The 11,633-nt window shown below is 33.5% G+C and overlaps 1 protein-coding gene across 1 annotated transcript in view; it reads left to right on the forward strand.

Annotated features, from left to right (window-relative positions):
- Window positions 1-11,222, forward strand: part of TBK1 (TANK binding kinase 1) — a 36,357-nt gene extending 25,135 nt beyond the window's left edge. The window contains exons 12-21 of the mRNA XM_017663936.3: window positions 1,704-1,805; window positions 2,615-2,693; window positions 5,613-5,734; window positions 5,829-5,905; window positions 6,477-6,516; window positions 6,999-7,100; window positions 7,221-7,317; window positions 7,705-7,811; window positions 8,190-8,261; window positions 11,009-11,222. Coding sequence (XP_017519425.1) covers window positions 1,704-1,805; window positions 2,615-2,693; window positions 5,613-5,734; window positions 5,829-5,905; window positions 6,477-6,516; window positions 6,999-7,100; window positions 7,221-7,317; window positions 7,705-7,811; window positions 8,190-8,261; window positions 11,009-11,060 — 850 coding nt within the window. The 3' untranslated portion in view covers window positions 11,061-11,222. The remainder of the gene's footprint in view (window positions 1-1,703; window positions 1,806-2,614; window positions 2,694-5,612; window positions 5,735-5,828; window positions 5,906-6,476; window positions 6,517-6,998; window positions 7,101-7,220; window positions 7,318-7,704; window positions 7,812-8,189; window positions 8,262-11,008) is intronic.
- The last annotated feature ends 411 nt before the right edge of the window (window positions 11,223-11,633 follow it).

An 11,633-nucleotide genomic window follows, 5' to 3' on the forward strand; every position in this document is an offset into this window, starting at 1 on the left:
TGTTATAATCCAGTACACTCTGTATTTCTCTCTAGGGTTTATATCCTCACACTCTTCCATCATTCCCTGCCTTTTCCCAAATGAAGTATACAGTCAATGTTTTTTTTTTAGCAACATTATCAAGATATATAACTCACATACTGTGTAACGCATGCAATTTTAAAGTGTACAATTCAGTGATTTTTTTAGTACACTCAAAGAGTTGTGCAGCCATCATCACCAATTTTAGAATATTTTTATCACCCAAAAAGAAACCCTGCACCCCGTTATCAGTCACTCCCCATCCCACCATAATCTCCTAACGCCAGACAACCACTAAGGTACTTTCTTAGATTTGCCTCTTCTGGCAATTTCATATAAATGAAATGATTATACAGTAAGAGTACACACTCATCTTGACAAGCAATTGAGGAGCTAATTTTTTTTTACTAAATCACTTCATATAGTTATTTTAGATTAGAATATTGATTTTCTTGTTAAGTATTTTCTCCCCAAAAGTGACCCTAAAAAATGTCTGTGGATAGATATGATTTCACTTTTTCTTCCTTTTCATGATTGTAGATGTCATCTTTCCATCTGATAGGAGCAGATAATAAATAGTCTCTCTTGAGACTCATGCCTCTTGTTCTGTGCAACCTCCCTTGAGGCTTTTGAATTTATATGCATGCAGTAAGGACCTCACATTTGCCTGGGCTAGTAAGCTCTTCGGCTTTAATGCTTGTGCCAGCCTATGTAGACCCACTTCACACTGTCCTTCCCTTCCTGCAAAAAGCATGTACGAAGCATCTCATCATTCTTGTTCTGCTGCTGCTTCTAAGGAAAAAAGAATAAGCCTCTTTTTTTCTGGTCACCTTTATGTTAAACCATAAATTTATGCTTATAATATTTATTGTGTGTGTTCACATCGTGTCCAGCTTGTAAGCATTTGTTTTTATCTTTCCATTAAGAAGACTCTGTGTTTTTACTAAGTAGTTTCTAGAAAAATCTAAGTGTTGATTCCATTTATTTTCGTAGTATTGTTACTAAGAATTCTAGATTTCCCTTGCCTTTTTTACCTACCATCATCACTGTTCCATGAAGCTTCTATTTCTTTTATCTATTTATTAGCTTTTAGTTTAGTAAGTCACAAGAAGATAATTTTTAATGCAGACCACTGTTGGCAAGCTTCTTCCTTTTCAGTTAGTAAATATTTTAGGTTTTACGGGCTTCATAGGTGTCTTATTATTTTGTATTTGTTTTTGTTTTTTAAATACCATTCTTAGCAAAAATAAGTGTCAGGTGTTAGTTTGTTGACCCTTCATGTAGACCCTTCTGTTATATTATTTACTGTGTCATCCTGCTTCTTCAGAGATCATAGTAACTGATTTAAAATATAAATCAGGTAGCTGTCTACTATGAGTAAAAATTAATCCTGGTGGTATAAAATGAAATGCTATTCAGCTTATTTTTGTGATTGTAGATTAGTGTTTTTTTTCCTTAATATAATTTAATGCTTTAGATTTCTAAACTGTTAATAAGTAGTAATGGTTTATGCCCTAGATATGTATAAAGGTCACAGAGATGCTTTAATAATAAATGTTAATTGGCATTCATAGTATAGCAAGACCATTAAATTTCTGAACAGCAGTACTGCAGTGTAATTAGTGATAACAAGAGAAAACAAATAAGTCCTTAGATCAACTAATCAGAATATTATTTTTTAGAGAATTAATTAAAGATGATTATAATGAAACTGTTCACAAAAAGACAGAAGTTGTGATCACATTGGATTTCTGCATCAGAAGCATTGAAAAAACTGTGAAAGTGTAAGTAGATTATTACTTCCTTACTAATTGTGGTTAAAATGTTAAATACTGTTACATTTCTGTATAATTTATTTAGTTATGTCTTTAGCATAATACAGCATGCTATGCAGGTGTTTGTATTAAGCACAGCCTTAGATTAAGTTACTTCCTCACAAAGGCAAAAATATCCAGTTGTCTCAGTAAAAGATGAATACCATCTGTTCAGTTGTACTTTCTCATTTCCTTTGCAAAGGAAAAGGTAATCTGAAATAGAAATATCTCATTTTTTACCTTGCAAATACCTTACACTCTGAATAGGAAAATATAAAACCTGTAATCAACGAAGGAAATAGAAAGATGTATTCTATAACTGTATTTTGATAGTATTTTTAGAATTTTGAGATTACTTGTAGTTTACTCTTCATTAATCTTATTTCTAGAATGTCTTTTGAAACAGAATGGTACTTAAAATTGCCCTCTTCCTAGACTAAACAAACTATTTGTACTGCAGAGGGAAATATAATAAATGAAACCAGTATTTCCTGTTGACTTCCATTAATTCTGAAATCTAGTATTTTGATTATTATCCTGTTAAGACTATTTGAAATTGTCCTTTATATTTTGTCTCTTATCTGAAAATTTATAAATAGAAATATATAAAATTCCTTCTTTACACAGACATTGAGTTTTCTTGGAATCTATTGATTTTAGGTTTTGAACTCAATATTTCATTCTTAAATGGTTATGATAACAAATATTTATAGAACATATTTTAAAATCAATGTATTCATTATGTTCATTTAATTTTTCCATACTTGTTTTTCATATAGATATGAAAAGTTGATGAAGATCAACCTAGAAGCAGCAGAGTTAGGCAAAATTTCAGACATAAACACCAAATTGTTGAGGGTAAGTATTTACAAAATCATGACAATAATAGGCTCATAGTCTATTCCTTTGCTGGCAATATTAGATCTAAATTTTCGTAGAGAGATGATGTACCCAAAGATCTCATGAGAGAGAGTAGTAGCCTTTTCTTCAACTATTTATAGTATTTAAGTATCCTTATTGCCATGGAATTCTTGATGATGTTTCCAGATGTCTGCTTAAGCCCCTGTCTCTCTGCCTCTCTCCCAATGTCCTTTATAATCCATCATGCTCTTGTGTTGCTGATCTGGCAATGAAAACAAGTTCATAAGTATGATTTGACATGCAGAATGCTTAAACTTGTTTAGAAATAGATACAAGGTAGGAAAACATCAGATCTTCTCTAAAATAAAAACTAAGGAAAGAAAGATTTGAGTTCCTCCTGGCAGTGAATCATTTCTATAACTAAAAAAGGAAATTAGGACAACAGTCTGCACTCTGCTGAAAAATACAATAGCATTTCAGATAGTGTCTGGATGTCTTGTTAAAATGTATTATGGAAGAATGTTGGGGAGGAAACAATTTCCTCTATCCCTCGAGGTTCTCCTAGCTGGTCTAAGAATCAAATTAACATGAGACAGATTAACAGGAAGGCAAAAAAACAGTCTAATTACATGCCTATGGGAAAGCCACACACATGGGTTCCAAAGACAGGGAGAATGAGGTATATATATGTCATCCTGAAGCTGATAGGCGTCTAAGACTTCAAAGGAAGGGGAAGCAATTCTCAGGAATATGAAGAGTAAATGTTTGATAAACAAAATACTTGATGGGCCACACAGAAACAATAAGGGAGCACAAAAAGGAATTTTAACAGATTTAGCCCCATCCTTCCCTGTCCACCACCTTTAGTTTACATTATAATACAGACATCTAAGGTGACTGCTCTCCTCCTAGAGCAGGTCCTCTATCTGAATTCTTTCTCTGCAGCTGTGGGGAGGTCAGAGTTTCTTTCTGTGTCTCTTTGTGCCTCGATTGTTCTCAACTCTGAAATCTGCATGTCAACATGGCAGATCTTGAGGCAGCCTACCCTTGGTCCCTACCAGAGCATGAAATTATGTACCATATGAGAGTTGATTACTAATGCCAGATCTGTCCCTATTTACCTAGCTTTTCTGCTTGGCTACTTGTCTCACTTGAGGGTTTCAGCCCGGGACAAGTTCACTCTGGATTCTGTGAGATGGGGTAAGAACAACAGAATGTGAGGGTAAAAAGGGGCTCATACCATGTGTTATTTATTCTCAGGGCAGTAGGTCAAATGTTAGAATGCCACGTCTCCATCTCTGCCTCCCAGTCAGCCTCTGCTGCAGGCTCTGCCCTTGCCTCCAGCCTCTGCTCTCCTGTCTCCTGCTCGCTTGCTGTCTTCTCTAGGCTCTGCTCTTAGCACTGTTCAGTGTCCCATAGCAGTGGTTCTCAAAGTAGTTCCTGGGCCATGAGCCTCAGCCTCACATGGGAATTTATTAGAAATGAAAATTTGGGAGCCCCCTCTGTAGACTCAGACACCTCTGATGGTAGGGCCCAGCAATTACTGCTTTAGCAAGCCCTGCAGGTGTTCATCATGCTGCTAAAATAATGACGACAATTGTTTTAGTCATCTCTTCATATATTACTAAGTGATTATTTATATATATTATTAAATGATCTTCCATATGTTATTAAGTGTTATCCTGTGAACATACAGTTGTTTTTACTGTTTTGTATGACATTATAGTAAAGGTATTTTCTAGGTTTTTTTTGCATATGTGTGTGACACTACTTTTTTAATAGACACAGTATTGCCACCAGTGGGTTTATTCATAGTTTTACTTCTTACCCCTTTACCTTGGCCCTTTGGCTTTGCTATTTTCGCACTTCTGTGTCATGCTGTAGAAAAATTTTGTCTATAAACTATTTTCTGTATTTTGGAAGTAAAAGGTAACACATTCTTAAAATTAATGTTACAGAAGACATAAAGCATGAAAAAGCAAGATATATATTTGACTATAGAAATTTAAGCTCTCTGTAAGTTAAAAAAATAATGCTAAAAAGCAAATAGATTGAGGAAATGGGATACGACATTTTTTAATAAAAATAGCTCATGCAGATTGATAAGGAAAACATTAAATCTGCAATAAATAGACAAAAGAAATTTAGAAATTTAAAAATGAATAGATCTAGTGAAACTCTTGAAAAACAATGTTCAGGCACAATAGTAATAGAAAATTGCATGTCATAATAACAGTTAGATACTATTTTTGTTTTTCAGATTAGCAAGGCTTAACATAATACCCGTGCTGACAAGAGTATAGTAAAAAGGGCACCAGTGTAAACTGCCATTTAAAACTATTTGGAAAACAACAGAATCAGGACGTTTAAAATTTTTAGATATTTGTCCTGTAACCTTCATCCTTCAAAAGTTTTATAAGTACTGAATTCTGGGGTAAATAAGTGATAAATTTACTAAGCTTAAAATGAACAGGATCTTAAAGTTTCACTTCATTCTCCTTTGACCTCTAAACAGACAGCACAATTTTGAATACCTACATTTTATTCTTGGGAATACGCTAATGGTTCTCCTATTTGATTTTCATAACAACTATGAGATACAAAGTATTAAACTGTATTTTACAGATAAAGAAAAACAAAAGGTAACCTGAAAGTATTTTGAATTTTTTTAAAAGTGTATTTAATGCAAGAGATGCTTTATAAAATATATTAATACTAACTGGTCTTGTGTTTTATTATAGTGCTTGTGGATGTCAGACTAAGAAACTGACCTTGCATTTAAAGATAAAAATAAATATCCTGCCTTTGAATTGAATCTACACAATAAATATGATTCAGACTTTAGACTCCATTGTCATTGTAATTATCATCTCTCATTTTGGGTAATCTGGATCTCAACCCATTGGTTTGATTTAGCTTTCCAGTTCTCAGGGAACAATAGAAACCAGTCTTCAGGATATCGAAAGCAGGTTATCTCCAGGTGGACTGCTGGCAGATACATGGGCCCACCAAGAAGGCACTCATCCAAAAGATAGACAGTAGGTCATAACTTTATTGGTAGTTTCTGTTTTTATTATCAAATGGCCTTTTTCACATTGACTCAACTAATTTATTTGGGTTTTTCTTCCTTAGTGTAGAAAAGCTGCAAGTCCTGTTAAATTGCATCACAGAAATTTACTACCAGTTCAAAAAAGACAAAGCAGAACGCAGTAAGTAAAATTTGCCGTTTGTTAATCTAATCAGCCCTACTAATTGTAATTCAGTCGAAGTAATTTGGTGGGTTTGTTAGAGTGGCTACTTATTTCAGACTTGATTCTATCAGGAAAGAGGTTGAATATACTAAAAATTATTCTTAAAACTAACCTTTTGAATATTTTAAATCACGGGTCATGAACTCTAAAACCTTTAGAGGCCAGGCAGGTAACAAAAAAAGGAGTGAGATTGGCTAGTGGAGCCTGAGAACAACTGGAAAGGAAATACGCATCTAAAGGGCAGCCACTACTCACATTCACCTGATTTCTTACCTATTGTTCCTATATCTCAGGAGAAGCTAGAAATACAGATGTTATTAGAAATATCCTGATTTTTAAATGTTGGCAGTTAATGGTTTTTTATGTTAACACTATACAAACAATTGTGGGCTAAACCTAACCCATGCATCATGAGTCTGTGACATCTGCTTTAAACTCAGCCTCTTTGAAGTGATAATCTCAGAAAAAAATACTGTGTGCAGTTTTATGATTCTGCATTTACAGAATCAATTTATTTTCTTATTTTTAGGACTAGCGTACAATGAAGAGCAGATCCACAAATTTGATAAGTAAGTGTCCAGATTATGTTTAATAACTATTTTTTGTTATTAATATGATTCCTCTTAAAGTTGAAATTATTTACAATAAAAAGTACATTTTAATCTTGGCTTTCCAGAATTGTTACTAAGTGTGTATATATTTGAGGGCCACTCTGGTTCTTGGTTGAGAGGTTGCTGAGATCAGTGAATGAGGTGGCAGTCTTCTGCCTCGGTACTCTGATTGCAGAAGGACAGATAATAGAGACCATGGGCAAAGCCAGACTTAACCACCTTCTTAACCTTAACCTCATCAAATAGTTTTTGATACTTGTCTTTCTCATCTTGTTGCTATAATGTCAGTCTTAGAACTAACTTTGACTTTCTACTGTAAATATTCTAAAGCCACAATAGTCATTACAGGGAATAGGTCACTTTCAAATATATAACATTTGTAATACCAGGAATAGAAATAGTGACATCAGTTTAAGCCTCTGATTATTTCTAAATTATAGGCAAAAACTGTATTACCATGCAACAAAAGCCATGACCCACTTTACAGATGAATGTGTCAAAAAGTATGAGGCATTCTTGGATAAGTCAGAAGAGTGGATGAGGTAAGTAAACTTTTTGGGGAATGATTAGTGGTTGACTGCACAATATACAATTTAATGTATGTTGTATATTTTAAGTAAAATTTCATTAGACAGCTTATATTAATTCTTTTTGTTTTTCAGAAAGATGCTTCATCTTAGGAAACAGTTATTATCCTTAACGAGTCAGTGTTTTGATATCGAGGAAGAAGTATCGAAGTATCAAGACTATACTAATGAGGTATAGCTACCACAGTACCTAAAAAAAAGTTGTTGTACTATTAGGAAATTTTTAAATAAAATTCTTAATTTATATTTGATAATGATTAAGAAGGAAGAAATAGGATATAATATGCCTTTATTTAGCTCTGCTTGCCCATTTGTGATATGTATTTTGAGCCATTTCAAAAACTTAACATGTTTTATAGTTAAAAGCATCTGAGAGACCATTCTTTTATATATATAAGAAAAGCTTTTTAAAAAGAATGTGATTTAACTATTTATCATTAATGGTTTTTAAATTGAAACTTAAAGCTATAAAGAGCTTTTTAAAACCTGTAACATTTGATAGAAGATCTGTGGTAAGCACTTTGTTCTGTGATTTATGTGGGTTTTTCTGATGTTTTAGTTACAAGAAACTTTGCCTCAGAAAATGTTTGCAGCCACCAGTGGAATCAAACATACTATGACCCCAATTTATCCATGTTCTAACACATTAGTGGAAATGACTCTAGGGTAAGAATTTATTATTTAGTAACTATGATATTTCTGTGTGTGTTTATTTCAGCATGCGATCTTATTCTTTCCTTTTTTTATTAAGGTATTATTGATATACACTCTTATGAAGGTTTCACATGAAAACAATGTGGTTACTACATTCACCCATATTATCGAGTCCCCCCCACATACCCCATTGCAGTCACTGTCCATCAGTGTAGTAAACGATCTTACTCTTTTATTTTGAAATTTTTTATATTTTTTGTGAGTATATTTGCTAATCTTATTTAATGACCTAGTTCAATCTAGAGAACTAAAACAATATAAATATAATTCTAAAATATTTGCATACTTCTTCGAGCAGAGATGCTTATCATCCTTATTTTATATGTATAGTATGAAGAAATTAAAGGAAGAAATGGAAGGTGTGGTTAAAGAACTTGCTGAAAATAACCATATTTTAGAAAGGTGAGTAATGCAAATATTCTGCCCTGTGATTTTATATGCAATTGAGTATATGTAGTTCTGTACTTGTATCTGTCTGTCTGCTTGTATCAATATGATAAGCAGTGGGAAAGGTATATAAAAATCAAAACCCTAATATTTTATGACTTCCATAGAGCCTCTTAATATGTTTAGGGTTATTTGGATAAAGACAAGTCAACTGTGATTGATACATTTTATAGAAGCACTGGTTAGTAGAATTATTTGCTTGTTTGAACCACTTTGTGAAAACAAAACTCTCTTACACATTATTTTCATAATATTTTCTCATTAGAATCATAATTTTCAGTTTTGGAATAAGAAAGCTTATAAGATGCCAGCACTCTAAATGGTGCTACATAAGTCATATTTGGCTAATAGAACCCTTAGGTTCTGTTGTACCCTTAAGTGCTCATCCATGGGTTCTGTAAGCCCTAAAATTCTAATAGAAATATTTCACATTTATATGGTATCTTGTACACTTGAAGGGCATATTTGTACTGCATTATCTTACTTAACATGCATTCCAACCTTATACAGTAGCAGAGCAGATAGCCTTTATCCATGTTCTGTTGGTAGTGAAGTTCATACCTAAGAAGATGAGCTAGAGCTAGAACTCAGCCTCCTATATCCTCAAATAATCCTTTGCCCACTACACCTATTCTTTCAAATAAAAAGACCAAATAAAAGTTCCTAAAACTTAGAAAGATTATCAGAAAGTCACATAATTTTTGACCTATGTGCAGAAAGTTACTAGATGCTTCTGTAGTGTTACCAATTTTTTTTAATGAATTAATTTTTAGAATACATTCTATTGTAAAAATTTCATACATGTTAATGGTAAAAATTTGGAAAAGACTCCACCTGCCCTTTCTCATGTCCCCTCTGCTCCTGCAGATATAATCAGTATTAATAATTTATTGTACATGTGTGTTTTATAAGAATGGGATAATTCTGTTCAGTCTTTTTCACTGAAGGTTATGTGTCATGGGTACTTTGTCATGTCCATACATAAAACTCTATGTTTTTTTCATTGTTAACAGCTTCCCAATACTCCAGTGTGTGATTCTACCATAACTATTTATAACACATTCCTATTTGTTGGGCATAATTTCTCACAGTTATAAACCATGCGTCAGTGAACATACTTGTATACAGAGCTTCATGTAATTGTATAAGAATTTTTGAGGGATCAATTTCTAGATGTGAAATTGCTAGGTCAAAGGATGATGCACACTTCAACTTTGATAGGTATTACTGATTTGCTCTTTAAAAGGCTTATATGTTATAGTCCCAAACAGACAAAGCCATGCTTTTGTCAATACTGTCATCAGGTTTTTAAACGTTTGTTGATTTGTTTAGAAAAACGGATACTTTGTTTTAATTTGCATTTCTTTGGTTAATACTGATGTCAAGCATCTTTTTACTTTCATTCAACTTTTTTGGCCAATTGCCTATTGGGTTTTTAAATCTTTTTCCTATTGGTTTATAGCAATTACATAGTAATTATCTAACTTTTTTAGTATCTAATTTATAGTTTCTTTACAACTTCAGCTAAATCCTGAATTTATCCTATAAGGCTAAAGAATCTGCAATAGAAGAGACTATTAAAATACACTTTAACAAACTGTTACATTGAATCACTTAATGCCTTGTGGAATAAAATCCCCACTTCCCAACATAGGCATGTCCAATCAGTCAGTCCCCCCTGTGTTTATATTACAGTTCACTTGCAATATGTGGGTGATGAAATACAGCATCGTCATAACTTAAATGTTAAGTGACTGCTGAAGGATTTGTGCCAGAACTAATAGGAGCCAGGTCTTGAGCACTGTCTCTATATGCACAACTCACAGTCACTTCACATTTTTTTCTACCTAAAAATCAGTATCACTCTTCCCAACTCATTTTCTACTCTGATTTCCTCATCCTCTTCAGTGGAACCACCTTTCTCCTACTTCCTTGAACATGTTATTTTAGACACTTACTCTTTACTCCCTTTCATCAGGTTTGGTAGTCTTCCTTCAAAATGTTCCGTATTTCCCCCCATCACACTCATTCAGGTCCCTTTACTCTTCCATATAAGCTATGCTAATAACTTACCACCTGTTACCTTAACCCCAGGCTCTTCCCATCTGCCATAGGTATTACAGCCAAAACCATCTTCCCGAACACCAGACTAATCATGCCATGCTGTTCCCTTGGCTCAGAAATTCCTAGTCATTCCTGTTACCTAAAAGGGCAAGTCTCAATTCATACTAGAATTCAAAGAATATAATACTCTGGCCCCCTACCTGTTCTCTCACCTTTTTTACCCACTACTTCCCCAAATAACATTCTGTTCTAGCAGGTTCCATTCCTTAGTGTCCTTGAGTATGTCACACTCCCAACTCTACATCTTTGCCTATAAATCACATCCCACCAAAATGAAATTATCCAGTTCTTCCCAATATTTTCTAGATTTTCTCACTTTCCATTTTCTCTTAAGAAGTCTTCTCAAGCTACTGAACTGTATTTTTTCACATACTTATGATAATACCACTGTTTCAGTGAAAATGGAGCATATCATGGTTTTAAAAAACCTTTAAAAATAACAGTTTATTCCTCTGAAAAGTATACTGTATTCTTCCTTAAAATGTTGGGAGCCAGTGGCCGGGCCTGAAAAAAAAAAAAAAATGTTGGGAGCCAAATAAATAAATCTTTTGAGATGCCTTTTTTCTTTTCTGTTTTAGGTTTGGCTCTTTAACCATGGATGGTGGCCTTCGCAGTGTTGACTGTCTTTAGCTTTCTAAGAAATTTGAGAAAGGTTTCAGTTTGCACAGGAAATAATGCTGAGGTATTAAATAAATGCCTGTATAGATGGTCTCCTGTTTCTACAATTCAGTATTTGATGTGGTCATGTAAATATGTACAATATTGTAAATATATTAAAAATATATAAATTTTTGGCTGCTGTTAAGATGTAATTTTACCTTTCAACATTTATAATTACATGAGGACATTTGACCTCAGTGAGCACAGAAGAAAGAAAGCCATGACCGATAGGCTGAGATGCTGATCCTCTCCTCTTCTGAGTGAGACTAAGTCACGCATCTCTGACAGCCTCCTGGAAACATTTATAAGTGGAGCCAAAATTGTCATTCTTACAAATCAAAAAAAACTTGAGAGTTGACACATTGTGGCTTCTGTGGGTGGGGAATAGAACTGAACCACTGTTTTACTAGGATCACAGTTTTATGAGAAAGATAAAGTGGTACTCTCATTTTACAAGGTGCCCAGATCCCAGTTATCTTTGTATCTGTTTAATTTCAGATAAATTATTGAGCAAATTTTTTCAAGTGATTTAATTATTAAATA

This window comes from Manis javanica, chromosome 10 (assembly GCF_040802235.1).
Source record: "Manis javanica isolate MJ-LG chromosome 10, MJ_LKY, whole genome shotgun sequence".
In the NCBI taxonomy this organism is placed as follows: Eukaryota; Metazoa; Chordata; class Mammalia; order Pholidota; family Manidae; genus Manis; species Manis javanica.